Genomic DNA, 22,545 nt, shown 5'->3' with positions numbered 1-22,545 from the left:
ACATATTATTATGTTCAGTGTCTCTTTATATAATATCCATACCTGTAAACAACATGATGGCTTACTAGGGATATGTTGTGAAACACGTTTTTTTCTTTGACAAATATTTTAAAAGAAGAAAATGAAGAAATAAGGAAACCTAAGTATATTTACTGTTTTTGTACAATGACACATTTCTGACTATATTTGTATAAGTATATGATAAATAGCACAGAATCTGTAACACGTTCGTTTTTTTTTTAATCTCTAGTCTTTTCGAGGCCCGAATGTGCAAGCGAACAGCCAGGGGCGCTTTTTGGTCGCTTCTATCGCGTTCGGTGTGTATGCACCGAACGCCTAAACGCGCTGCTTTGCGCTGCAGTGCGGTCCTCCTGCCACAGAGGGCGATGTCTGTTACAGTGCTGCAGCTCCAGCAAACTTCCGCTGGCCTGAAGGATTTGTGCCGCAGATTCGACAGAAATGTGTGTCTTTATTCAGTAAAAAATAGACTCTAAATCACGATTTAGTGAATAAATTTATTCGCATATAGGTTCTGGCCTGTATATAAATTAGTATTACTTCGCTCGTTGGTCGCAGAGGGAAATGGATGGACAAAAAGCAGGTAAGAAATTTGGCTAGCTTCAACTCGAATATGTTTTTCGGGTCTTCATGTTAACTCGGGCCAAATCAAAATAAACAGACGTGCATGGTTAAAAAAAAGGGCACCGTTTCATTTGGCGTTTTTTAATATTATGCTCAAACTATGGACACTATACAGAAAGAAAAGTACAAATAAGCTACAAACCGTAACCTGTTACGTTAACACACAGTGTCACCTGACTCCACGGTCAATGTAGTTCCCACACTTAAATCAGCATTAAATGACAAATTATACACGTGTACTTTACTATAGCAATAATTATCATAGAAGTTAACAATGTCTGGTTAGACGATCTGGTTAGTTTGGGAGTGGCTTTTAAGCTATTGTTCCTGTAATAATATGTTTCATTTGAGGTGGATTGGGAGTTGAGAGAAAACCGATTACTTGTTTGTTATTAATCTTTTTACATTTTCCAGCAGATTACATACATGCAGTATATAACACGGTAAAATTAGCCAATATCCACCCCACAGTTTCTCATATTGCCGCAAAATGTATCTTCTCTGTGCTACAAATATTAGTTGATTAACGCATAAACCTCTACGGTACAAGAAAAAAAAAACCACGACGAGATCAACTTATTTAACAAAAGGCTCTGGATATGCCACCTTTTCTCTCTGTGTCCCCAGCTGGTTCTGTGTTTATGTGTCGCCTGTGCAACGTCTTTTCTCCAAGTCGCTCCCAGCTACTTGCACATTGCTCCCAGCTGCACCCTCAGCAGGAGCCTCTAGATGACATCATTATTGCGCTGCAGCCTCTTGTGGCAGATCCTGTGGAGAAGCTGGCAGGTCAGAGCACCACCACATCACCACTATTACTATCACAAAAAAAGACCTTACTCAGGTCTGTAAATGTTTTGGCTACACAGACAATGATTGCAGAATAATGTCTTTGTTGATGCTGTTCTCTTAGGTGGATGTGTTGCAAGAAATGAAAAAACAAACAAACAGTGCTGCCTTTTTTTAACTGTTCTGTTGGATTATTGGCCCACAGAGACCCCGGTGAAGCGAAAACGAGGAAGACCAAAGGGCTCTACGAAGAAGATACGCACAGATTTGACAGAGGGCACGGCCATTTCCAGCCATTCTCCAGAGAATAACTCCAGAGAAGAAAAGAGAAAAAAGGAGGAAATTCAACAATTTAGTTCAGCAGAAGGTGGTATTGTTGCCTTATACAGTGTAAATCAATCTTTTGTTACCTGGTAGTACTGGTCTGCAGACTGCTAACTGATTATATTAGTTGGATAGCTGGTTCTTGTTTTGTATTCCTGATTAGTAATGTAGCTTTGCTGTTACTAATCTGTGGTACATATGTTTTTGTAATAATGTTTTTTTAGCACAAAAAAATGATGGGATATCAGGCCTGGAATGTAGACACTGCCATCGCTCATTCAGCAACAGGCGTCAAATCCTTAAACACATCTGCCTAAGAGAAGAGGATGAAGATGCAGATGAGGAGGAAAATGGTGAGGAATCAAAGGGCACAAATGTGAAATAATTTATCAGCAGGAAAGTCAATGCCTGCCGCAGATGATTTCAAAGAACAGTTAGTTGGAGAGCATGCTAGAAATGTTGCTTGAAGACTGTTAAATCTTTTCACACACACACTGAAGATGTTAAAGTAGATCTAGTTACTGTACCTAACATTTGAAGTTTATCAATTTAATACACACAATAATTTTCAGGGAGCATCTCTGGTACAGCAGAAGGTGAGGGAACGGAAAATGTGGATCCCGGAGGAGTTGATCCAAACCAGAATAAACACAACCAGACACAATCAGGACTTGATCGAGAAAGCAGTAAGATCATGAATATGGTTTCTTAAAATTAATCATTATTGGAAGAATAATGATCTGATCTATCTTTTGTTCTCTGTTTATAGAAGGGGGAAACTCTAGATCCTTAAAAACCAACCACAGTTGCATCTCCAAGGAAGGAGGCCAAGCAACAGGAAACAAAAAATCTGTTATCAGTGTTGTTCTGACAGAATATGAAACACTTCCAGGTTGGCATTAAAGCGGTATTTAAGCCTGCTTTTACTTTCTGGCTAAAAATGCAGTTTTATGAATAACTATAATACTTCACTTTTAATTCAAAAGGTGTTTTTAAAATGGTTCCTGTAGAGGAAGGTTCAGCAGAAGCAGAATCTGGTTCTATCAAACCTCAATCTCAACCTCAGGTAAGTGCTGAAATGCTGTGGAACAGCAAAGAGTCAGTTCACACAGATTTTAACCCCTTAAAGCCTGAACCATGGAATTGCCCAAATCAGTTTCTTAAATGGAGTGTTTATCGAACCTTCTGACAAATAAAAAAATAAAATATAGTAATTTGCATATATTAATTTTAATTTGTATCATGTTTGCCACATCCAGCTATTTTTGTAATTTATTCCTAAAAAATGTAACGTGCAATTTATTTTGTTTATCTGGGGGTAAAACTATTACACTGATTATGTTTCTAGGAGTCCTAAAAACTTATGTATTAAATACATTACATTTGGCTTTAAAGGGTTAAAATATGTTTTTTTTTATGTACAACAAAGTCTTCTAACAAAGTTACACAGTTTAATTTACACATGGTTTGAGACCTCTTCCTTTTGTAACCATGTTAGCCACGTGGTGTTTTGATTTTATGTTGCTCATAAAACTCGAAATTACACAGAAGTAAAATTCAATTCTGTCCTTTAGAAACACAGGATTGTGCACAGTGTTTACATTATACTTACTTTCTGCTGACATCTCTATAACTTGTTAACAGTGTTTTTGTTGCAGTGAAGAAAGTTTTAGTAGTTCAGCTGAATTTGAACTCGTGATTCTGTCCTAAAAAAGATACCGTGTTTGTTGTCCAAAAGTATTTTGTGACATTATTATATTGATCTTTCTGGACATTCAGCACTCTGCAGTCGTCCAGAATGAGTCACATGATGTTGCAAGTGAAGCCATCACAGATAACCCTCAAACAGACCAGGAGCCAAGGTAATTAATAAATTATTAAACCAGAAGATTTCTTGTAAGTAATTAGAAGTCAGTGTAATTGATTTTAGGTGAAATAGTTGGTTTGTGAACATTAACAATCTTTTACAAGGTTTTTAAGTTTCTGGTTGTCGCTGTGTGACCTGTCAATGTTTTGTTTTGTTTTCTATTCCTAGTTCTAATCCTACCACAACAACAACGACAAACAGCAGGGGCTTCCAGGAATGTTCTATCAAACAAGATGCTTCCAAGTACTTTTTGAATATTTTAATATTTGTAGTTGTATTTTCACTCAAATGTTGTTTCTTCATATGTGCATCATGTGAAAAAATAAGCGCACCCTTACTGCCTTTACAGAAATTAAGAAAGTAAGTAGCATCCAGGTGCTGCTAATCAAATTCACTTGACTGTTCCAGAGCAGCTGAGAATAGTTTTAAGGCCAATTCCAAACAATTTGTCCATCATTCTACAGAGAGAAAGATTATTTACAAGTATACAAGACAGTTATTAATCTAAGCAGGAGTGGGCGTCCCACTAAATTATCCTAGTATTAGACCACTACATATAATACCTTGCAGGCCTCAGTTAGCATGTATAATATTAAAGTTCATGAAAGAACTTAAAAAAATGGAAGCATGGATTAGGTTACATCTTTTGTAATAAAGTCCTTAGGACAGACAAAACCAGATGCAACATATTATCAACACACACACAGCTCATAGCATGGTGGTGGCACTATGATGATTAGAGCTTCTTTACAGCTGCATGACTTTGCAGTCATTGAGTGGACTCCTCTGTATACCAGAGTATTGTAGAGGCCATCTGCCCAAAAGCTAAAATGTGCAACAGATTAATGATCCCAAGCACAACAGCAAATCTATAACAGAATGGCTGAAAAAAAAGAATCAAGGTGTTGTAATGGCCCAGTCAAAGTCCAGACATCATCAGCCCGACTAAAATGCTTTGACCGGATCTTAAAAGCACTGTGCATAAATGAATGCCCGCAAAACCTCAATAAACTAAAGTAACGCTGTAAAGAAAAAGAGGGCAGAATTCCTTTACAGTGATGTGAGAGACTGTTAAAGTCCTACAGAAAACCTACTTCAAAAATTACTTCAAGTTATTGCAGCTAATGGTAACTACAAAATGCTGGCTCATGGGGTGCACTTAATTTTTCACACGGCAGCATAGACACGACTGTATGTGGATTTTATTTTACACAGTTTTTAGATTTGGGGCTACAGTGTAGCTAAAAGCTTCTTCTTATGTAATATGACAGAGGTTAGGTCCACCCTGTTTCACCATGATATCAACAGGAGTGAAACTGATCAGCTATGAGAAATGTAATATTGTCACCTGCTGTCTTACAGTTTACCTCAGAGCCACCTGAAAATTTTTGCCTGTGAGTTCTGTAACAAAATCTTTAAGTTCAGACACTCACTGGTTGCTCACCTGAGGACACACACCCAAGAAAAACCGTTTCAGTGTCTGCACTGTGACTACGCATCGGCCATCAAAGGTAAATTAGTCTATAGATTTCAGGATGGCTGCGTAAATGAATACAAAGTTGAAGTTGTAGCATTAACTGGAAAAGGAAGAGTTGCACTACTTACTAGATTTGTCCTTTAAAGCAAACCTGAATGTTCACCTGAGGAAGCACACTGGAGAGAAGTTCAGCTGTCAGCACTGTCCTTTCACCTGCCTCAGCCCAGGACACCTCAAGGTGCTGGCATACTGCTCTCAGTAGTCATATTGTTACATGCTGAGTATTATTAGCATTAACACACAGGCTTCAAGATATTAAAGTTCTCTTTTGACCGTGTTAGATATACTGAATATATTTTCAGTGTGAAGCTGCATGGTTTGTAATTTGTGTCTCTGTGGATGCAGGTCCATATAGAGCGTGTCCATATGAAGGTGAAGCAGCACTGCGGCTTCTGTGAGAAAAAGTACTCTGATGTCAAGAACCTGCTGAAACACATGGAGAAACGACATAATCTAAAAGATCCCACTGTTTACCAGAGCTACCAACAACTGAGGTTTGTCCTGCTGAAGAGGTTTTCAAACTGTGAGGTGCTCCTCCAGGGAGGTGGTGCGTGAAGTGTTGAATGGGGTTTATAGCCAAAGACAGAGGGAAGAGTTCCTGATGCAACAATACGTTAATGTAGCTCATTGTAGATACACTATATTGCAAACGTATTTGCTAGAGGGACATCCCGTTCTTAATCCACAGAGTTTAACATGATGTCGGCCCACCCTTTGCTGGTATAACAGCTTCAACTCTTCTCTGAATGTTTTCCACAAGGTTTAGGAGTGTTTATGGGAATTTTTGACCAGAAGGCCTGGCTCGCAGTCTCCACTCTAATTCATCCCAAAGGTGTTCTATCAGGTTGATGTCAGGACTCCATTCAAGTGCTTTCACATCAAACGTGATCTTCATAGATCTTTCTTTGTAAAAGCTTGATTTTATACGCCTGTTGCCATGGAAGTGATTGGCACAGCTGAATTCAATGATTTGGATGGGTGAAGGAATACTGTGGGCAATATACAGGGAGTGCAGAATTATTAGGCAAGTTGTATTTTTGAAGAATAATTTTATTATTGAACAACAACCATGTTCTCAATGAACCCAAAAAACTCATTAATATCAAAGCTGAATGTTTTTGGAAGTAGTTTTTAGTTTGTTTTTAGTTTTAGCTATTTTAGGGGGATATCTGTGTGTGCAGGTGACTATTACTGTGCAGAATTATTAGGCAACTTAACAAAAAACAAATATATATAAACAAATATATATATATTGATATATATATATATCAATTATTTATTTTTACCAGTGAAACCAATATAACATCTCCACATTCACAAATATACATTTCTGACATTCAAAAACAAAACAAAAACAAATCAGCGACCAATATAGCCACCTTTCTTTGCAAGGACACTCAAAAGCCTGCCATCCATGGATTCTGTCAGTGTTTTGATCTGTTCACCATCAACATTGCGTGCAGCAGCAACCACAGCCTCCCAGACACTGTTCAGAGAGGTGTACTGTTTTCCCTCCTTGTAAATCTCACATTTGATGATGGACCACAGGTTCTCAATGGGGTTCAGATCAGGTGAACAAGGAGGCCATGTCATTAGTTTTTCTTCTTTTATACCCTTTCTTGTCAGCCACGCTGTGGAGTACTTGGACGCGTGTGATGGAGCATTGTCCTGCATGAAAATCATGTTTTTCTTGAAGGATGCAGACTTCTTCCTGTACCACTGCTTGAAGAAGGTGTCTTCCAGAAACTGGCAGTAGGACTGGGAGTTGAGCTTGACTCCTCAACCCAAAAAGGCCCCACAAGCTCATCTTTGATGATACCAGCCCAAACCAGTACTCCACCTCCACCTTGCTGGCGTCTGAGTCGGACTGGAGCTCTCTGCCCTTTACCAATCCAGCCACGGGCCCATCCATCTGGCCCATCAAGACTCACTCTCATTTCATCAGTCCATAAAACCTTAGAAAAATCAGTCTTGAGATATTTCTTGGCCCAGTCTTGACGTTTCAGCTTGTGTGTCTTGTTCAGTGGTGGTCGTCTTTCAGCCTTTCTTACCTTGGCCATGTCTCTGAGTATTGCACACCTTGTGCTTTTGGGCACTCCAGTGATGTTGCAGCTCTGAAATATGGCCAAACTGGTGGCAAGTGGCATCTTGGCAGCTGCACGCTTGACTTTTCTCAGTTCATGGGCAGTTATTTGGCGCCTTGGTTTTTCCACATGCTTCTTGCGACCCTGTTGACTATTTTGAATGAAACGCTTGATTGTTCGATGATCACGCTTCAGAAGCTTTGCAATTTTGAGACTGCTGCATCCCTCTGCAAGATATCTCACTATTTTTGACTTTTCTGAGCCTGTCAAGTCCTTCTTTTGACCCATTTTGCCAAAGGAAAGGACGTTGCCTAATAATTATGCACACCTGATATAGGGTGTTGATGTCATTAGACCACACCCCTTCTCATTACAGAGATGCACATCACCTAATATGCTTAATTGGTAGTAGGCTTTCGAGCCTATACAGCTTGGAGTAAGACAACATGCATGGAGAGGATGATGTGGACAAAATACTCATTTGCCTAATAATTCTGCACTCCCTGTAGTGTTGTGTTTTGTTTTTTGTTTTGTTTTTTTGTTTTTTTACTAATTTGGCTTGTAATTAATTGCAAATGATCTTTGCGAGTCACAACACATGCATTTTTTTTTTTAATTTGGGTGAAAAGGGGGAAAATTACTTAATTTTGTCACTGTCAGATTTGGAAACTGATCTTTGCTGATATCTCTGACTGTTTCCTGTGACCCTGCCTTTGTAATCTGTTCCGTTTGTCTATATAATCCAGGTTAAAAACTCGCCAGGGCCTCAGACAGCTCCTTTACCACTGTCACATATGTAACCGACGCTTCAAAAACCACCTAGAGCGAGAGCGCCACATGTTAGTCCATGGGCCTAAGCGTCCCTACGCTTGCCTGCTCTGTGACCATGCCGTGACCAAGATGGTTGCCCTCTCTGCTCATGTCAGGAAGCACCTCTTCCTGTACGTGTGCTCCGTGTGTAACGAGAAGTTTGTCAGCTCACAGAGGCTGAAGAGTCACTTGACAGAGTGTCACCCAGGACTAGATCAAGAGCAGACCTTCACTGACTCCATCAACAGCAGCTACTATTTGGCTCAGCCTGGAGGAGACATGCTGGGGAGTGAGGCGAGCATGGACACACAGGAGTGCCGGATACCACAGGAGAGAGAAGAAGACAGAATACGAGAAGAGGACGGACAACATGGCACAGGGGGGAAGGAATGGGAAGATGTGGAAAGAGAACAGCTGAGAGAAGAGAGAGAGCAAGAGAATGAAGAAGAACAGGCTAATAAAAATCCCGCTGAAAGTTTAGAGGCAGTGCCGCTGATAGATGGAGAGATGGGAAAGAAAGTAGGAATAGAAGAGAGAGAAGCACAGCCAACCTTTAAAGACGGACAAGAAGAAGCAGCAGCAGAGAAGATGTCACACATTAACACGCCAGACTCATGCAGCTCTGCAGCTGAAAGACTCAAAGAGGACTCGCACACCTTGTTATCACAAGAGAACATTCAAAGTCCACACTTAGAGGCTGGGACTCAAAAAAATGGACACGCACCTGCTGAGAACACACGCACATCATCTTCATCATCATCATCAGGAACTATAACCCCGTCTGATGCCAGCGCATGCACACATTTGTCTGCAGGTCCAGACAACAGCCAGGCTGCACAATCAGAGGAGGTAAATGCAAAATTATAATATGATTTAATTCCTAATGAAAATATTTCTTCTTTAGATGTTACCTCGTTTATGTTTTATATTTACACAAACGAGGAAGCACCTCCACATTAGCTGTATTATTCTTTAAGATCACAAACCAATATTACCAAGAGAAAAAAACACATTTTGGATTTTTTTTTTTTTTTAAATGGTGAAAACAAGTGTAGTTTTACTGGGATTAGATTCCTTAATCTGGTCGTATCCTTCTTCCTATTTGTATGACTTTAAATATGTAGATAGTCCTGCTTAATTTGCCAATGCAGAGATTCAGTTTGAAGTAGCGTCCTCTGCATGAGTGCTGAGCAATAACTATTTTATAGTGTGTTTAGTTCTCACGATAAATCATCTCCGATAAATCACTCATGGTAAGAAGACAAGCATTTTTATCCAGTCTTATACTGAGGTTGCATTTGTCCATTTCTGCTGGTAGGTTTCAGAGGGTTCCCATCACAGCGCATTCGAGCAGGTGTTTTCATCCCTTCAGAAGACTCAGCTCAATATGGAGACTTTCCAGCGGCTTAGGAAAATTTATGGAGAACTAGAATGTCAATACTGCGGTAAGACAAATAAAAAAACAAAACTCTTTGAGTAGATTGGATTTGCTTTGTCCTGCTTTTTTTAATATTCACTTAACTGTAATTTACTGTTAAATACTGTGTGCAGCTCCTAATCACAGTTTTGTGCCGCACAGGTAAACTGTTCTGGTACAGAGTCCACTATAACAGCCATGTGCGCACACACACCAAGGAGCACCTGCATTACTGCTCAAAGTGCAGCTACTCTTCCATCACCAAAAGCTCTTTAAAGCGACACCAGATCCAGAAGCACAGTGGCTTGCTGCTGACTTGTTCGAATCCTGACTGCAAATACAGCACGCCTGACAAATACAAACTTCAAGCACATATGAGAACACACAAAGAGCAGGTAACTAGCCTGAGCAGACCACTTCCTAGTGATAGGTTCTTAATATGTGGTGCTGTTGAATTTATACACTGAGGCTTAAACAACTAAAAATGATTGCTCCTTCAGCCTTTCCTTGTGTCTTCTCTTCAATTACAGGGGAGGAGTGAGACGTGTCCTGTCTGCCATCATAATTATCCAGAGCACAGACTAAAGCACCACATTAAAACATCACACCCTGGTAAAGAACACACAAGCATTGCTGTGTCACTACAAAAAACTATATAACTCATTCTTGTTTGTTTTTATTTTAAAGCAGATTCAGATCTGTCTTTTTAAAACTGCCAGTATTACCTTTTGCTCCTGCCTCACTAAATCCAAATTATATTATTATATAATTATATATATTATATTATTATTATAACTTTTTATTGGGCACGTATTGTGAGCACAGTCAGTCAGGTAATTTTATATAAAAATAATGTTGCTTTCATAAATACACAGTGTAGAATGGTCTTCCAGCAAACTGATGTGATTTCATAAACTTAGTTTTAATCTATTAAAAATACACGCGGAACTGATTTGTGGAAGCTGCCATGTTGGCCCACCATCTTGAAGTGGCTGAGATGGACTGGCGATGTTCCACCTACTTGAGTTTTATGTGTCTGGCTAGAGACTGTCCACAGACTGTCCACAGACTGTCCACATACGTAGTACGGCAAAGATGGAGGAGAAGAGCTCGTAGGCATTTCTGTCCCATGGTGGCAAATTTTAAGTAGTGCCTCCACCATCAGACTCAGGATATGTAGGATGATGCTTCTGTTTAATCATCCGAGAACCCGTCCCCTTCACCAAAAAGTAAAACAACTCAACTGGGATCTGGATAAAAACCTCATCCTCCCCTTCCGCACGTTAAGCCACATTTTACAAACTCAATTCAGAGCTCTAACACACAAAATATCCCTAAACACGCTTATTTATTCCAGATATTAATTGTTATCAGCAGATTAAACATGTGGCCGCCCCGTCTCCAGAGAGCTTTCAAAACGAGCCAACTAAACAACAACAACAACAGCTAAGCTATGCGTCATAAACTAAGTTATGCCAGCTAATGTTAGGCTCGAGTCTCTTAAAAATCACACTTTCCCTCTGATAAATAGTTTGATTATACTGAACAAGAACTTTTTCACTAAGTGTCCGAGTCCAACAATGTTAGATCCACTTCCAAGAAACTTTCCCTGATGCTGCTTAACAGCAACAATTGACTGCAATCTGCTGACATCTACTGGTTAGATTTTACACCCCGGACCTTTAAATGATCAAAGTGTTGCAGTTGCTTTCAGCCAAAGCTGTCGCACAAGGCTAAAATAAATAAATAGCAAAGCTAGTTTCTGTTGCTAACTTTCACAATATTTTGATGCCCATTAGAAATTTGCCATCTTGTACATTTACTGCATGTTTCTTTGTTTGCATGGATGTTTTGGACAGACACTCTTCCTATACAAGGTAAAGGACTGATGGTGCAGCGTGCGGAGAAGTGCCCTTACTGTGACTCCTACTTCCTAAAGAACAGCAGTGACTTTCAGCAGCACATCTGGGCCCATCAAGGTCTGATAACACTCTGCTCTTTAAAGCTGGCGACACGCACACAGCACAAGTCCTCAGCACATGTGGGCGAGCACCTCTGCACAGAGTTTTACTGTATCATTATTTTTGAAAGCTGAGTTACCATCTGTCCCTCTTCCTCCTGGCCGTCGTCCAGAAGAATGAAGCAGACTGCAAATACACATGCAGATGTTGTTGAGGGAAATTGGCCCATTAGTCAAGTTACTCTTAAAATGATGAAAACAAAAACAAGCAAAATTGTCCATGTGTGATGCTGGCAAAAGAAACACTTTAATGGCTATTTTTCTTTTGCACTGGTCTCTGCAGCAGGACTTTTTGTTCTGCAGATGTTTTTTTTAAAGGTGAATGAGATTGCTAAAATTACTTTAAGACTGAAGAATATGTCCCTGCTCGGCTGAAGCTGCTTAATATATACAGCCTGTTCATATCTGCTGTAGAGTACAACATATTGTCTTGAGGAAGCAAATTGCTGTACTCGCTTGATTTGATAAGTTTTTTCACCTCGTCAGTTTATAAAACAACAATTTTCAAAAAAGTTTATCTGGCTTTATTTTCTTTTTCTTTCTATTCTAATACTTGGCTGACTCTAATCCAGATCACCGATGGCTGCACCTTTTCAACAGTCACTCGTAAATACAATTGGCACCAAGTATCCATAAAATATCCACTTTAGTCGCGTATCTCTTAAAAGTTCAGGAGTAAAAACATTTTCCTGCTGAGATTTGCTGTTTATGGCTTAAATATAATTTGATTGCATTTGGAAACGAAGATTTCCATGTTCAAAATGTCTATTTATTTTTTGCTTAATAATTTAATTTAATTGCTTAATAATCTTTTCTGCTGGCAGCTTGTTAAGTGTGTGTTTGTATGTTGTTGTCTGTGTGGGTAGGTTTGAAGCCATACGTCTGCAACGTGTGTGACTATGCAGGTCGCAGTAAAAGCAACCTGAAGACTCACATGAACCGACATAATACGGAGAGACGTCACCTCTGTGATCTGTGTGGGAAAAAGTTCAAATCTAAAGTCACGCTGAAAAGCCACAGACTGAGCCACACAGATGAAGGTATGCACTTTGTTAAAATTACATTATGTATTTCTTTAATATTATAATTTAAAATTAATGATAACTTTGCGTATGTCACAAATGCTCTTAATGACCAGTGATGATAAATGTCACAGTGTTTACTTTGCGTCTGTCCAGGGAAGCGGTTTCAATGTTCAGAGTGCGACTTCACCTCGGTCTCTAAACCTTCCTTACTCAGACACATGGAGCAGCACGCTAAATTTAAGGTCAGATTACATCTAACCTTACCATCCTCAGTTTTATTATTATTTATCTTTTAACAGAATATAAATAGAGCGACAAACCATCAGGGTCCGTGATTCCATCTCAAATCAACACGGGCCTTTTATGATACAAAGTTTCAACACCTATAATGATTACTGTGAGATTTTAGCATCATTTATCAAATATCAAAGAAGAAAATATATACTAATAAAAAAAGAGTAGAATAAAGAAATACAGATGACTGAAAATAGTGTAGCAGCCGTAATCCTTACACCAAACTCCTTGAACCACAAAACTTTCATGCAAATCTCAAACGGTCGAGCAGAAAATGTTCTAAAAGTTGGTTGATTTCAAATGAAATGACCCATCAGCATTCTGTATTTAAAAAAAACTTGCTTTAAATATGCTGCAAAATTTTACCCAACAAGAGAAAACTAGAATTAAACAGCAGCACTAACATGTGTTTGTCTCTGTAGCCGTTTCGTTGTGCTCACTGTCACTACTCCTGCAACATTGCTGGCGCTCTGAAGCGGCACTACAATGTGAAGCACCCGGATCAGAGATACGAGAATGCCGGACCCGGATTGCCAAACCCTGACGCCCTGAAACAGCAAGGTCCTAACTCTGCTCTCCCTCCACTATGTCCAGGCACCTTGATTATTATTAATTAATATATAATTTCACTGCAGCTAGACATTTGTAAAACATTTGAATACAGCGTTGACATTTGTTTTCTCTTGGCAAGCTCTGGTTACTACATTGTCTGACCTCTGTCGTAGCTGTAATTGTTGTCTGACTTAGAGTATGTAGGGTTTCAAACAAAGTGTAATATAGCTCTTTGTGTGTGCTTATGTTTAGGAGGTATGAAGTGTCCCGAATGTGAATTTGTTTATGGCACAAAGTGGGAGCTGAACCGTCACCTGAAGAGCAAACACAGTCTGAAAGTGGTAGAAGGCCCTTGGGAGGTAAACAAATACACAAGATACAATGATAATAAAATAAAGCTAGCTGGGTGTGAACGCTGAAGTGTGTGGACTGGTAGCCTAGAAAGGGTATTCTGTTTATCCGGATGTAGAGTTTACTGTAGAGAAACGGGGCCCGGCGAGCTACTGTAGCTCTTCTGTGTTGTGCCATCTGCTTGATCCAGAAGAGAAGACTAACTGCTCCATTAGTAAGACTCTTTGGTTATTGTTTTGGTATCAGGAATATTGGAACAGATCATTTTCTCTAAAAATCACGTCTCTGTGGCTTTCAAACCCAAAAACATACTACGCCAAAGAACTGGTCTACCCCAAGGATTGGGTCCCCCGGCACAAAGAGAGTAATGTAGTGCAGGTAGTGAAGTACCTGGAGGATTGCTGTGAATTATACATTGGGGAAAACAAACAGCCTCTGGCTAAGAGCTGCTACTTTCACCCAATTTATGCTTCAGCAGGAAATCTACTACGTAACTTGATCTGACACTGAAGAGATTACTTAAATGAATGAGAAAACATTTCTCCCACATCCAGATGAACAGGATTTCTATACATGAATGATTGAGCATGCATCCAAACATAGAATGAAATTTTATCACTTATTTACCGCTGTCCTGTTTGGCTAAATAAAGAAGGTAAACATTGTATCCACACCATGTCATCCATACCATGTTAGCACCTTAGTATCCCATAGCTGTAGAATGTTACCATTGGGTTTATTTGTAGTAACTAGAAACTAACTTAATATAATCTCTTCCTTGTGTATGAATACGTAGGTGGGAGAGGAAGTAGAAGCGCAGTATGTGTCTGTGGAGGATGAACAGCACCTGTCAGAGGCAGCATTAGCAACCCTGCAGGACAACGGTAAAACCTTCAAGAAGCATCAACAGCTTCAGGATAACTGAAGCTGTTTTATGTGCTTATAATGTGCGTTTACCTATGTCCTATATAACACTGAATTCATTTAGTGCCTTTTCTGTTCAGTTAACATCCAGCAGATCACTGAGCTCAGTTCAGAGACTCAGGATGCTGTCACCTCCATGGTCGCCATGGCTCCAGGCACTGTAGCTGTTGTACAGCAGGTGAGCGACAAAACATCACCATGTAAGGAGGTGAGATTTTACAAAATGGCAAAAAGTTTATGTTGAGCTGTCTCTGAAGTTGCAGGTGGCCGACGAGCAGGAAGTCGGTAACTGCAGCAACCAGCTGATGGTGGTAAACACAGAGGGGGCCCTAAATGGTGACCAGGTGATGGTGTTAGAGGAGGGACACAGCCTGGAGGCACTGACAGTCCTTACTCAGGGAGACGACACACACCACTATATTGTCTACGTACAGGAACACACTGTAGAAATCAACTAGTGTTTTGCTACCATTTTACCATAATGTACCAATAAACAGTAAAATATGGATTTAGCAACATTTTCAACACTTAGTTACATATATTTTTCAGACAGTAATGAAATTAAGTGCAATACGCCTGTGATAATGTGGTATATTTTGTACTAACAAAGTATATTTTAATAAAATCTCTTCCCTTGAATGTGCTTGCTTCATTTCATCAAATTTAATGACAGGCTCATAACATGGTGCAATATACTGTATTAGAAATACCACAAAGCAGACTTCCCAGTAAACACCAGGTAAGAAGAAGGTGGAAGTTAAAACCACAGATACCGTTCTAAAATGAAAATAGTACCATGCAAACTGATTCATGTGTAATTTATTCGCACATTTATTTGTCGCTGAACCGCATTAAATATTATTAATTTACCTAGAACGGCTCTAATACAAATGATGTAGTTCCGTCTCAGTCCAATAGATGGCGGTGAAGAGCCTTTTGAGTGCTAACAGTGCATGTTAGTTTGCGCAGAAGAAGATGAACTGGTGGGAAATTTGACGCGAGTGTTTTTCTATTAACCGAAAGAGCCCAATAAACAAACAGCAATCCTATATTTACTAATATTTACTGGAGATGGACCGGTATGTTTTAGTTATATCTTTTTGCCGAACTGATGACGAGTCGCCGGATGGTTTTAAATGTAAGTTTTCATTTAACTTGGAAACATGTAATACTTCCTCTGCCAGTACCTTAAAAGTGTGCAGACTTAGCCCGTGTTAGCTTTGTAACTGTAAACTTCGTCTGGCTGAGCTCTTAATATCGTCCTGACTTTGTTAACCTTTGTTCGTATACGTTTGTGTTTCACATTTTGTTTGTAATCACGATGGTTATCCGGTCAAAGAATTTGAAGAGTGAACTATGCTAGCAGCTTTTAACAAATTTGCTACTTGTTGTTCTTTTCAGTCTTAAATAAATCAGAAATCTGCTTGTAATGAATCCTGACAGCTCAGTTTTCACTGATCGCAGGTTTGGAGCCACTAAAGCAGATATATGGCAGACTCGTGGACATCTCCACTCAGGAGTCAGAGAAGGTTTCTGTGTTTCCAGGTACAGTAACAGATAGATAACTTAGATAGTTGCTCTATCTATTGGTTCTAGATACTGCACATTAATCACTAATCAGCATCACTGTAAATGTTCAATTTTCAGTGGTCATTTCTTGGCCAGATGCTAAATTGGTCATCAAATCAGTCATAAAGGACCACCGTTTAAACCTATTTACGAATACATGAGGCAAAAATAAGATAAGAAGTAGTAGTTTGCAAAATAAAACATATACAAAGCAAACAGTTTTTGTAAGACACTGTTGCATTGTCAGAGCTTCTGTATAGCAAAGTATTCTAGAGTCAAATGTGAATCCATCTATCTGACAGCTGAAGTTTGGCTCAAATTGGCTAATGCAACAGGACAATGATCCCAGGCACAGCATCAAATCTGCTTCCTCAGAATGGTTGAAAAAGAAAAGAATCAAGATGTTGCAGTGGCCCAATCAAAGTTCAGACCTCAGCCTGGCAGAAATCCTGTGGCAAAAACTTAAGAGAGCTGTGCATGAAAAATCAGTGAACTGAAGCAACATTGTAAATAAGAGTGGTACAAAATTTCTCAACAACCATGTGAGAAAAGATGAAGTTATTGCTATTAAAAGTGGTTCTACAAGTTATTGAATCGTGCGTTGTACTTAGTGTTTTACAGCTGTATATACTTTAGTGTTGTATCAGTGTTAAGACAGACCAAGTTATTTCCCTTCCTTACATCTTTCTCACTGCATGTTTTCCCAGCTTGTTCTCTCAGTGGCAGCCCGTCAGCTCGGAGGTGGTACGTTGCTGTTCAGGCTTGTCACGGAGGTGCACAGGTGAGACACTTGGAAGATTCAAGAGCATAGATATGGTGCCTGTATATACAGCTTTTTTATGTGTGATGCTTTAAATTGTCACAAGTTGTCAAAGTCTGCACCAACGTAGCTATTGTGTCATTTCCTTTCTTACTTCTTACTTATTAAATACAATATCAGCTTTACAACAGTTTTATTCATCTTTGCAATGGCAAGTTAGGAATTGGTACAGAATGCCTTTATTAAAACTGCAAAAGCACTTTATGCTTCATACTTAACCACATTGACACACATTTGACAAGGAAACAATGCAGAATTTTACCTTTCAAACTGTTAAGTTGTGAATAAAGAATTCTGGATTTAGTTTAGTAATTGTCTCTTGTTTGGCAGTTTTGCACCTCTAAATGGGAAGAGTTGAGCCTTCACAGATGTGACGGTGAGGAGGAGAAACCCACTTCTTTGGAAGCTTGTTTGGGTTCTCTGAAGAACCAGGAGGCACCGGACCAAAAGGCTGATGAGCTGACACTGACAGAGTGAGATGATAATAATGATAATGTCTGCAGTTATTGTCCGTAACAGGGATTTGCTCCATCTATCCATTCAAGAATCTGCGTGACAGTGACATGTCAGCTCATCTGTTCTCAACTTTTAACAGGCTGATGGAGGAGGCTGCAGAGGGACTGCATGTGCTGTCAGACAAGCTTCCACCTCCAGGTACTGTTATCCAGTTAACATTGGTTACTTTCTATACTTATATATCTTCCGCCTTATAATTTTTATATAATTTGCTCGCAGTTTTGAAGCTGTTAACTTGGATCTTATAAGGCTTTTACTAAAAAAAAAAAAAAAAAATCTAGTTTGAGGATTTTTAATCCACAATGCTTCCACACAGCACTTCTCAGGTGACTTCGATGATTACCTTTAGGGCGCAGTTCGCCACTTCAGTTTCTTCCATTCTGCATTAAGAAAAAAAAACGAAGATTGGCTTGTTTTACTGATGGGAAAAAAGAACAAGAAGTTTGCTGCACAAAATAATTTCTCATGGGGCGATTGTGTCTTAGCCAAATCAAGGAATTAAAACTTCTTCTTAAAAGAGTGCTGTCGAATTTTAAGCAGTTAGATTCTGAAAATCTGCCATGTGGAAAAGGTTGCCTGCTGTACTGCATAAATCTGTGTTCACCAATGCTCTGACTTCTTTGCAAATCTCCCTCGTGAAGTGTTTTCTTTTTTGTTTGTTTTTTTTAAGAGAAGGTCTTTTGGCACACAGTCTCCGCAGGAGTTCAGAAACAGTTACCCTCTAACTTTAGTTACCCTGAGGAGCCAGAGTCACTACAATTCTTGTAATTTGGTTTTGATAACAAGCGATTCTGCCTACTTTTTAAAAGCTCACGACTTGCCTTGATACGTCCTACCAAGAGATGGATGGATGGAAAGAAAAAATTAACAAATAAAAGAAGGAAACACTGTGTCCTTTTGTTTCCTATGTTTTTCAATCAGGTAAAGCCTTGCTGGATGTTCTGGTGCTGGGCTCTGCTGAGCAGTCCCCTCCTGTTAAAGACCTCCTGCCTCTGCTGGGAGCCGTCAAACACATGTCCTCCTGGCATGCTGCAAAGATCAGTGTCATCACACAGCACACACCTGGGTGAGAAGATGAAAAATACCCATGCATTACACTCTATTAGGGGTGGGTTTTGATAATCGATTTATCGATTAAACCTCACAAAATTTCAACAACCACCAAACAGCTAAAACAATGAATGAGAGCAGGTACACGGATTCTGCACATAAATGTAAACATAAAGCGCGGAGCCGCTGACGGATCAGAATCAGTGAGATGTCGTCTTTCTCACCCGGTCGGGGCTGAAAGCCAACAGCTCGCTGATTCTGATGTTTCGGCAGGTCCGCGCTTTGTGTTTACGCCCTTTTCTAAAGCTGTTAGTTTGATCTCTCTCCAAACAATATTGACCGAACCAGCAGCAAAAGAAGATCCAAACTACGCTTCACATAAACATCGTCATGGATTCCCTCTGACTTTTGCTGTTTTGCTTCCAACACGTTTTCTGCATTATTCGCTTGCTTGTTACGCACAAGTCTACCGTTGTTTACAGCGCTGTCGGCCGCTGTTGTTTTTTTTTTTTTTTTTTGTTTTGTTTTGTTTTTTTCCTTTTACTTCTGAAAAGAAAACCTAATTTCTGCTGTTCAATAGACTTCTGAACAAATTTAAACTTTTTAAAATTATGCAAAATGCAAAACGCTTAGCCGTGTCTCTAATCAAACCGCTGTAACTTCAGAGGCAATGTTCATATGTTGATTAATGGTTTTCTTTCGTTTTTGATCTACTGCAGAATATTTTTATAAAATCCCAGGCCAGGAAAATCACCTTCATGTTTTTCTGTGTTTTATCTTCAGCTCCTACACACAAAGGCATCTTCTGTGATGCTCACACCTTTGATAAAGTCTTGCGAGTTTATTTTATTTACTTTCCGGCTCGTTGAAACGTGTCGGCAAAATGTCGAGGAAAAGCACCGAGTTTTTTAAATGGACTAACAATGAGGTGGAGTTGTTGCTGCGAGTAACACAAAAGTACAAAGTTGCAAAAGCAAGTGAGAATTAAAGAATTTGAAGAAAGCATGTACAAACTGATATTAATCTTTAATAGGGCTGTCAAAATTGAGAGCAAACAAAACAACTGCTGTATAATGCCCTCCACTATCTTAGTTTAATTTGTCACATGACTGACTAAAATGTGTCATCGTTTTCGAAAGTCTCCGTTTTCGCTGTCCACACTGCAACGCGAAAGCACCATCTTCAAATGTATTTGTTTTTGAGAGCGTTTTCCTTCGGGGAAGAAATTCGCCGTCTCAGTGTGGACGGGAGGCCAAAACGGAGAGAAAACGATGCGTTTTCAAACAAAAACACATTAGTGTGGACGTAGCCCTAATCCCTAGTATGGGCTTTCCCCTTAGAAGGAGGTCGTTGGGACCACTGTTGATTATGTGTGTCATTCCACGAGCCAAGGTGTGACAAAAGGTGTAGGTCATTATCATTACTTGGGGTTAAAGGTGAAATCAGTGTGAGTACATGGCCCATCTTATCATGTGACTTGTTGAGGTCACCTAAAGTGAGGTGTGAGTGGATTGTAGGTGGCAGACAGCTGATGGCCTCTTTCACTCCTCCAAAACCATTGGTCTTCCCGGTCCAGTATGTGAACATTGGCATCATTCAAAGAGTGACATTCATCTTTTAGCTGCAGATGTACCGTCGAGGTGACTCTCCTGTGTTGTGCCATGTGTTTGTGGAGTGGCTGTTTTGGTTTTCTAATGTAGAGGTCTGAGTGCTCCTCATTGCACAGCACAGCGTGCACTCAGACACTCAGTGTCTGAGTTTTTTCCTTGGGATGAACCAGGTTTTGTCTAAGTGTGGCTGGGACTGAAGTGCACTGAGATGCTGGGGTTGGAGAACATTCTCCTGTTTCCTCTAATAAACTTGGTACATAAGGGATGACAATGTTGTTCCATCAGTCATCGCCTTTCTCCCTAGTTGATGTCTGATCTTCTTTCCTGTGTATCTTTGGTAATTTGATGAAGGCCCAGTTGGGACAACCACATGTTTTAAGAGCTTTATTTACGTGTGTCTTCCTTCTCTTTCCATCTGTGCCTTAGAGGGAACGTTGGTAGGGTGTGGTGTAGGGTCCTGTTCAACCCAAGTTTGTGTTTCAGTGGGTGATGGGAGTCGATGAGTATGCATGAGAGGGTTTCCAGTGACTTAAAGAAGTCCATTTTTTCCCTTCATTTTTAAGCTCTTTAGACAACCATGACTTGGATGACTGGGAATGTACACAAACCCATTATTAATGAAATCCTCCTAGCTCACCACTAGGGGGAGTTAGATGGATAAATAAGAGAAGGTGCTGACTTGAAGTAATGGATGGATACACATGGATGAACATTTCTGCAGAAGCACTCGTAATGATAAAAACAACAAATTAACTTTGGCAACATGAAGACAGATAATCTCAGGAGATGCCAGAATGACCTTTTTCACCCCACAACATCAGGCATCAAAACACCACCTACCTGATAAGAACTAGACATCTTAAATGTGACAGGCTTATTGGTATAACGTGAATGTACGATTAACATTTGCAGAACTGTTGTAGGCAATAAGAAAACCTGACACATGGGCTTGAATATTGCTGTCTAACAGAGAATAAAAGTTACTCGGGCTCATCAAGCGATTCTTGTTTTCTTCATTCAGATGGCAGAAAATGGCGTCCTCCATCAGCGCCGCTTTGGTCAAGCTGGCTGACTTGGACAGCTGTATTGACTCCAAAGAAATATGGAGGGGAAGCCTGCTTATCAGAGAGAAGAAGGTAAGGGTTGCTGGGGTAACTTCTGGAGATGGTGCACATTTTCAGACTAGTGATGTACTCAGATGTGCACAGGACAGTTGTGTGAATGAGCTGAATATTTTAAACAAAAGAACTGAAGAAACGGAGTCGGAGATCTATCCAATCACTGAATAAATATCAAATTGCTGTTATTATCAACTTCTTGAAATTGCAGGACACTGCCTCACCACAGTCAGAATTTGGAAAAGTGAAACTGCTGAAGCTATTTAACAAAACACAGCTCCAAAAAAATTGGTCACAATTCTCGCTTGGTGGTCAAAGTTTGAGACGGAAATGGATATGAGCAAAAATTTTAACTTTAATTTACATCACATATTCCATAATACAAGTTTTTGGTTAAAAACTCCCCAAAGAAAAAAAACAAAAAACTTTGTAATTTTTACTGCAGCAGCTGCATAGCAGGTCTTTATAACTGTGGTGGGCCAAAAGGGCCAACTTACTATTGAGACGGAGGATTTTAATAAAGATTCTGTGGATGCTGTAAACCTCAGCTGTTTGTCAGTTACAGGAAAGCGGAGACCTCTAGGAAAATGTGTCTGTGGATGCTGTTTTGCTTACCAAAGAGAGGACTGTGAAGTCTTGTGTCTGTATACACTTGCTTGGATGTAATTGTTCCAAACCTAGCAATGTGGGTGTAATTGATGGTTTCAAAGGAGCAATGAAGGGAAAAAAGCTGTTTGGTAGGTACAGGCTGTTGAGGGAATGAACATCTTTTGTTTTAACCACTGTGTATGTGAGACTTTGTGTGTCTGTGTTTGCAATTTCTGGACAAATACTGTTGTGGGCCGGAGAAAAAGCCGTGTCCTTTTGAACTTTCCAGCTTGCTTGTCCTGGGCTTTTTATTACGAACACATCCTCCTCTGTCACATCAAACCTCTGCATGTCCTCCTTCACAACATCCATGAACCTCCACTGAGGGCTTCGTCTTTTCTTTCTGCTGGACAGCTCCATCTCCAGCATCCTTTGTCCAATACATCCACTATCCCTGCTCTGCACAAATGCAAAACATCTCTGCCTCACATCATGCTGAATGAATCTGGAAAATTACTGGAGGTCATTAAAGGGTCATGGGAAAAGGCACCGTCCTACTGGCATTGACCTGGCAGAGCTGAACTAGCTGGTATCAGTTCAGCCCAGCTTGGCCCACTTTGACCCATTAAACCCCCCTCCTA

General features: G+C 39.9%; 2 protein-coding genes across 4 annotated transcripts in view; both read left to right on the top strand.

Moving 5' to 3' along the window:
* Window positions 1-58: 58 nt before the first annotated feature.
* zfat (zinc finger and AT hook domain containing) lies at window positions 59-15,330 on the top strand. 3 transcript variants are annotated; one of them, XM_086310846.1, is made up of 24 exons: window positions 59-601; window positions 1,270-1,428; window positions 1,634-1,795; window positions 1,977-2,105; window positions 2,325-2,438; window positions 2,522-2,644; window positions 2,739-2,818; window positions 3,532-3,614; window positions 3,788-3,862; window positions 4,982-5,130; window positions 5,243-5,334; window positions 5,502-5,650; window positions 7,987-8,899; window positions 9,369-9,495; window positions 9,630-9,862; window positions 9,998-10,079; window positions 11,327-11,446; window positions 12,354-12,527; window positions 12,666-12,754; window positions 13,229-13,367; window positions 13,611-13,717; window positions 14,506-14,593; window positions 14,714-14,811; window positions 14,897-15,330. In XM_086310846.1, exons 1-24 carry the CDS (start codon window positions 583-585, stop codon window positions 15,089-15,091), a joined length of 3,699 nt encoding a protein of 1,232 aa, XP_086166972.1. In that variant the 5' UTR covers window positions 59-582; the 3' UTR covers window positions 15,092-15,330. The 3 variants fall into 3 exon arrangements, with proteins under 3 accessions (XP_086166972.1, XP_086166974.1, XP_086166971.1); XM_086310848.1 differs by having other exon boundaries at window positions 60-601; window positions 2,763-2,818; window positions 14,891-15,329; XM_086310845.1 differs by having other exon boundaries at window positions 60-601; window positions 14,891-15,327.
* A 278-nt stretch (window positions 15,331-15,608) lies between these two features.
* Window positions 15,609-22,545, top strand: part of mtbp (MDM2 binding protein) — a 39,955-nt gene continuing 33,018 nt past the window's right edge. Inside the window, exons 1-7 of the mRNA XM_086310843.1 lie at window positions 15,609-15,771; window positions 16,098-16,178; window positions 16,910-16,983; window positions 17,353-17,495; window positions 17,618-17,676; window positions 18,460-18,604; window positions 21,220-21,334. Of these exons, the coding sequence (XP_086166969.1) occupies window positions 15,705-15,771; window positions 16,098-16,178; window positions 16,910-16,983; window positions 17,353-17,495; window positions 17,618-17,676; window positions 18,460-18,604; window positions 21,220-21,334 (684 nt within the window). The 5' untranslated portion in view covers window positions 15,609-15,704. The remainder of the gene's footprint in view (window positions 15,772-16,097; window positions 16,179-16,909; window positions 16,984-17,352; window positions 17,496-17,617; window positions 17,677-18,459; window positions 18,605-21,219; window positions 21,335-22,545) is intronic.

The sequence above is a fragment of the Aulonocara sp. 'chitande type north' Nkhata Bay genome, linkage group LG11, assembly GCF_057382095.1.
Source record: "Aulonocara sp. 'chitande type north' Nkhata Bay isolate Kocher_YH1m ecotype deep benthic linkage group LG11, A_spYH_male_GT1.1, whole genome shotgun sequence".
NCBI classification, from domain to species: domain Eukaryota; kingdom Metazoa; phylum Chordata; class Actinopteri; order Cichliformes; family Cichlidae; genus Aulonocara; species Aulonocara sp. 'chitande type north' Nkhata Bay.
The sequence above is the reverse complement of the archived record's forward strand: the minus strand, read 5'-3'. Positions and strand labels throughout refer to the sequence as shown.

Excerpts from the sequence above, each read along its gene's own strand:
- zfat (XM_086310845.1), top strand. Across the intron at positions 1,429-1,633 it reads TCCTGTGGAGAAGCTGGCAG|AGACCCCGGTGAAGCGAAAA; the intron begins GTCAGAGCACCA and ends ATTGGCCCACAG. Across the intron at positions 5,131-5,242 it reads CTACGCATCGGCCATCAAAG|CAAACCTGAATGTTCACCTG; the intron begins GTAAATTAGTCT and ends TGTCCTTTAAAG.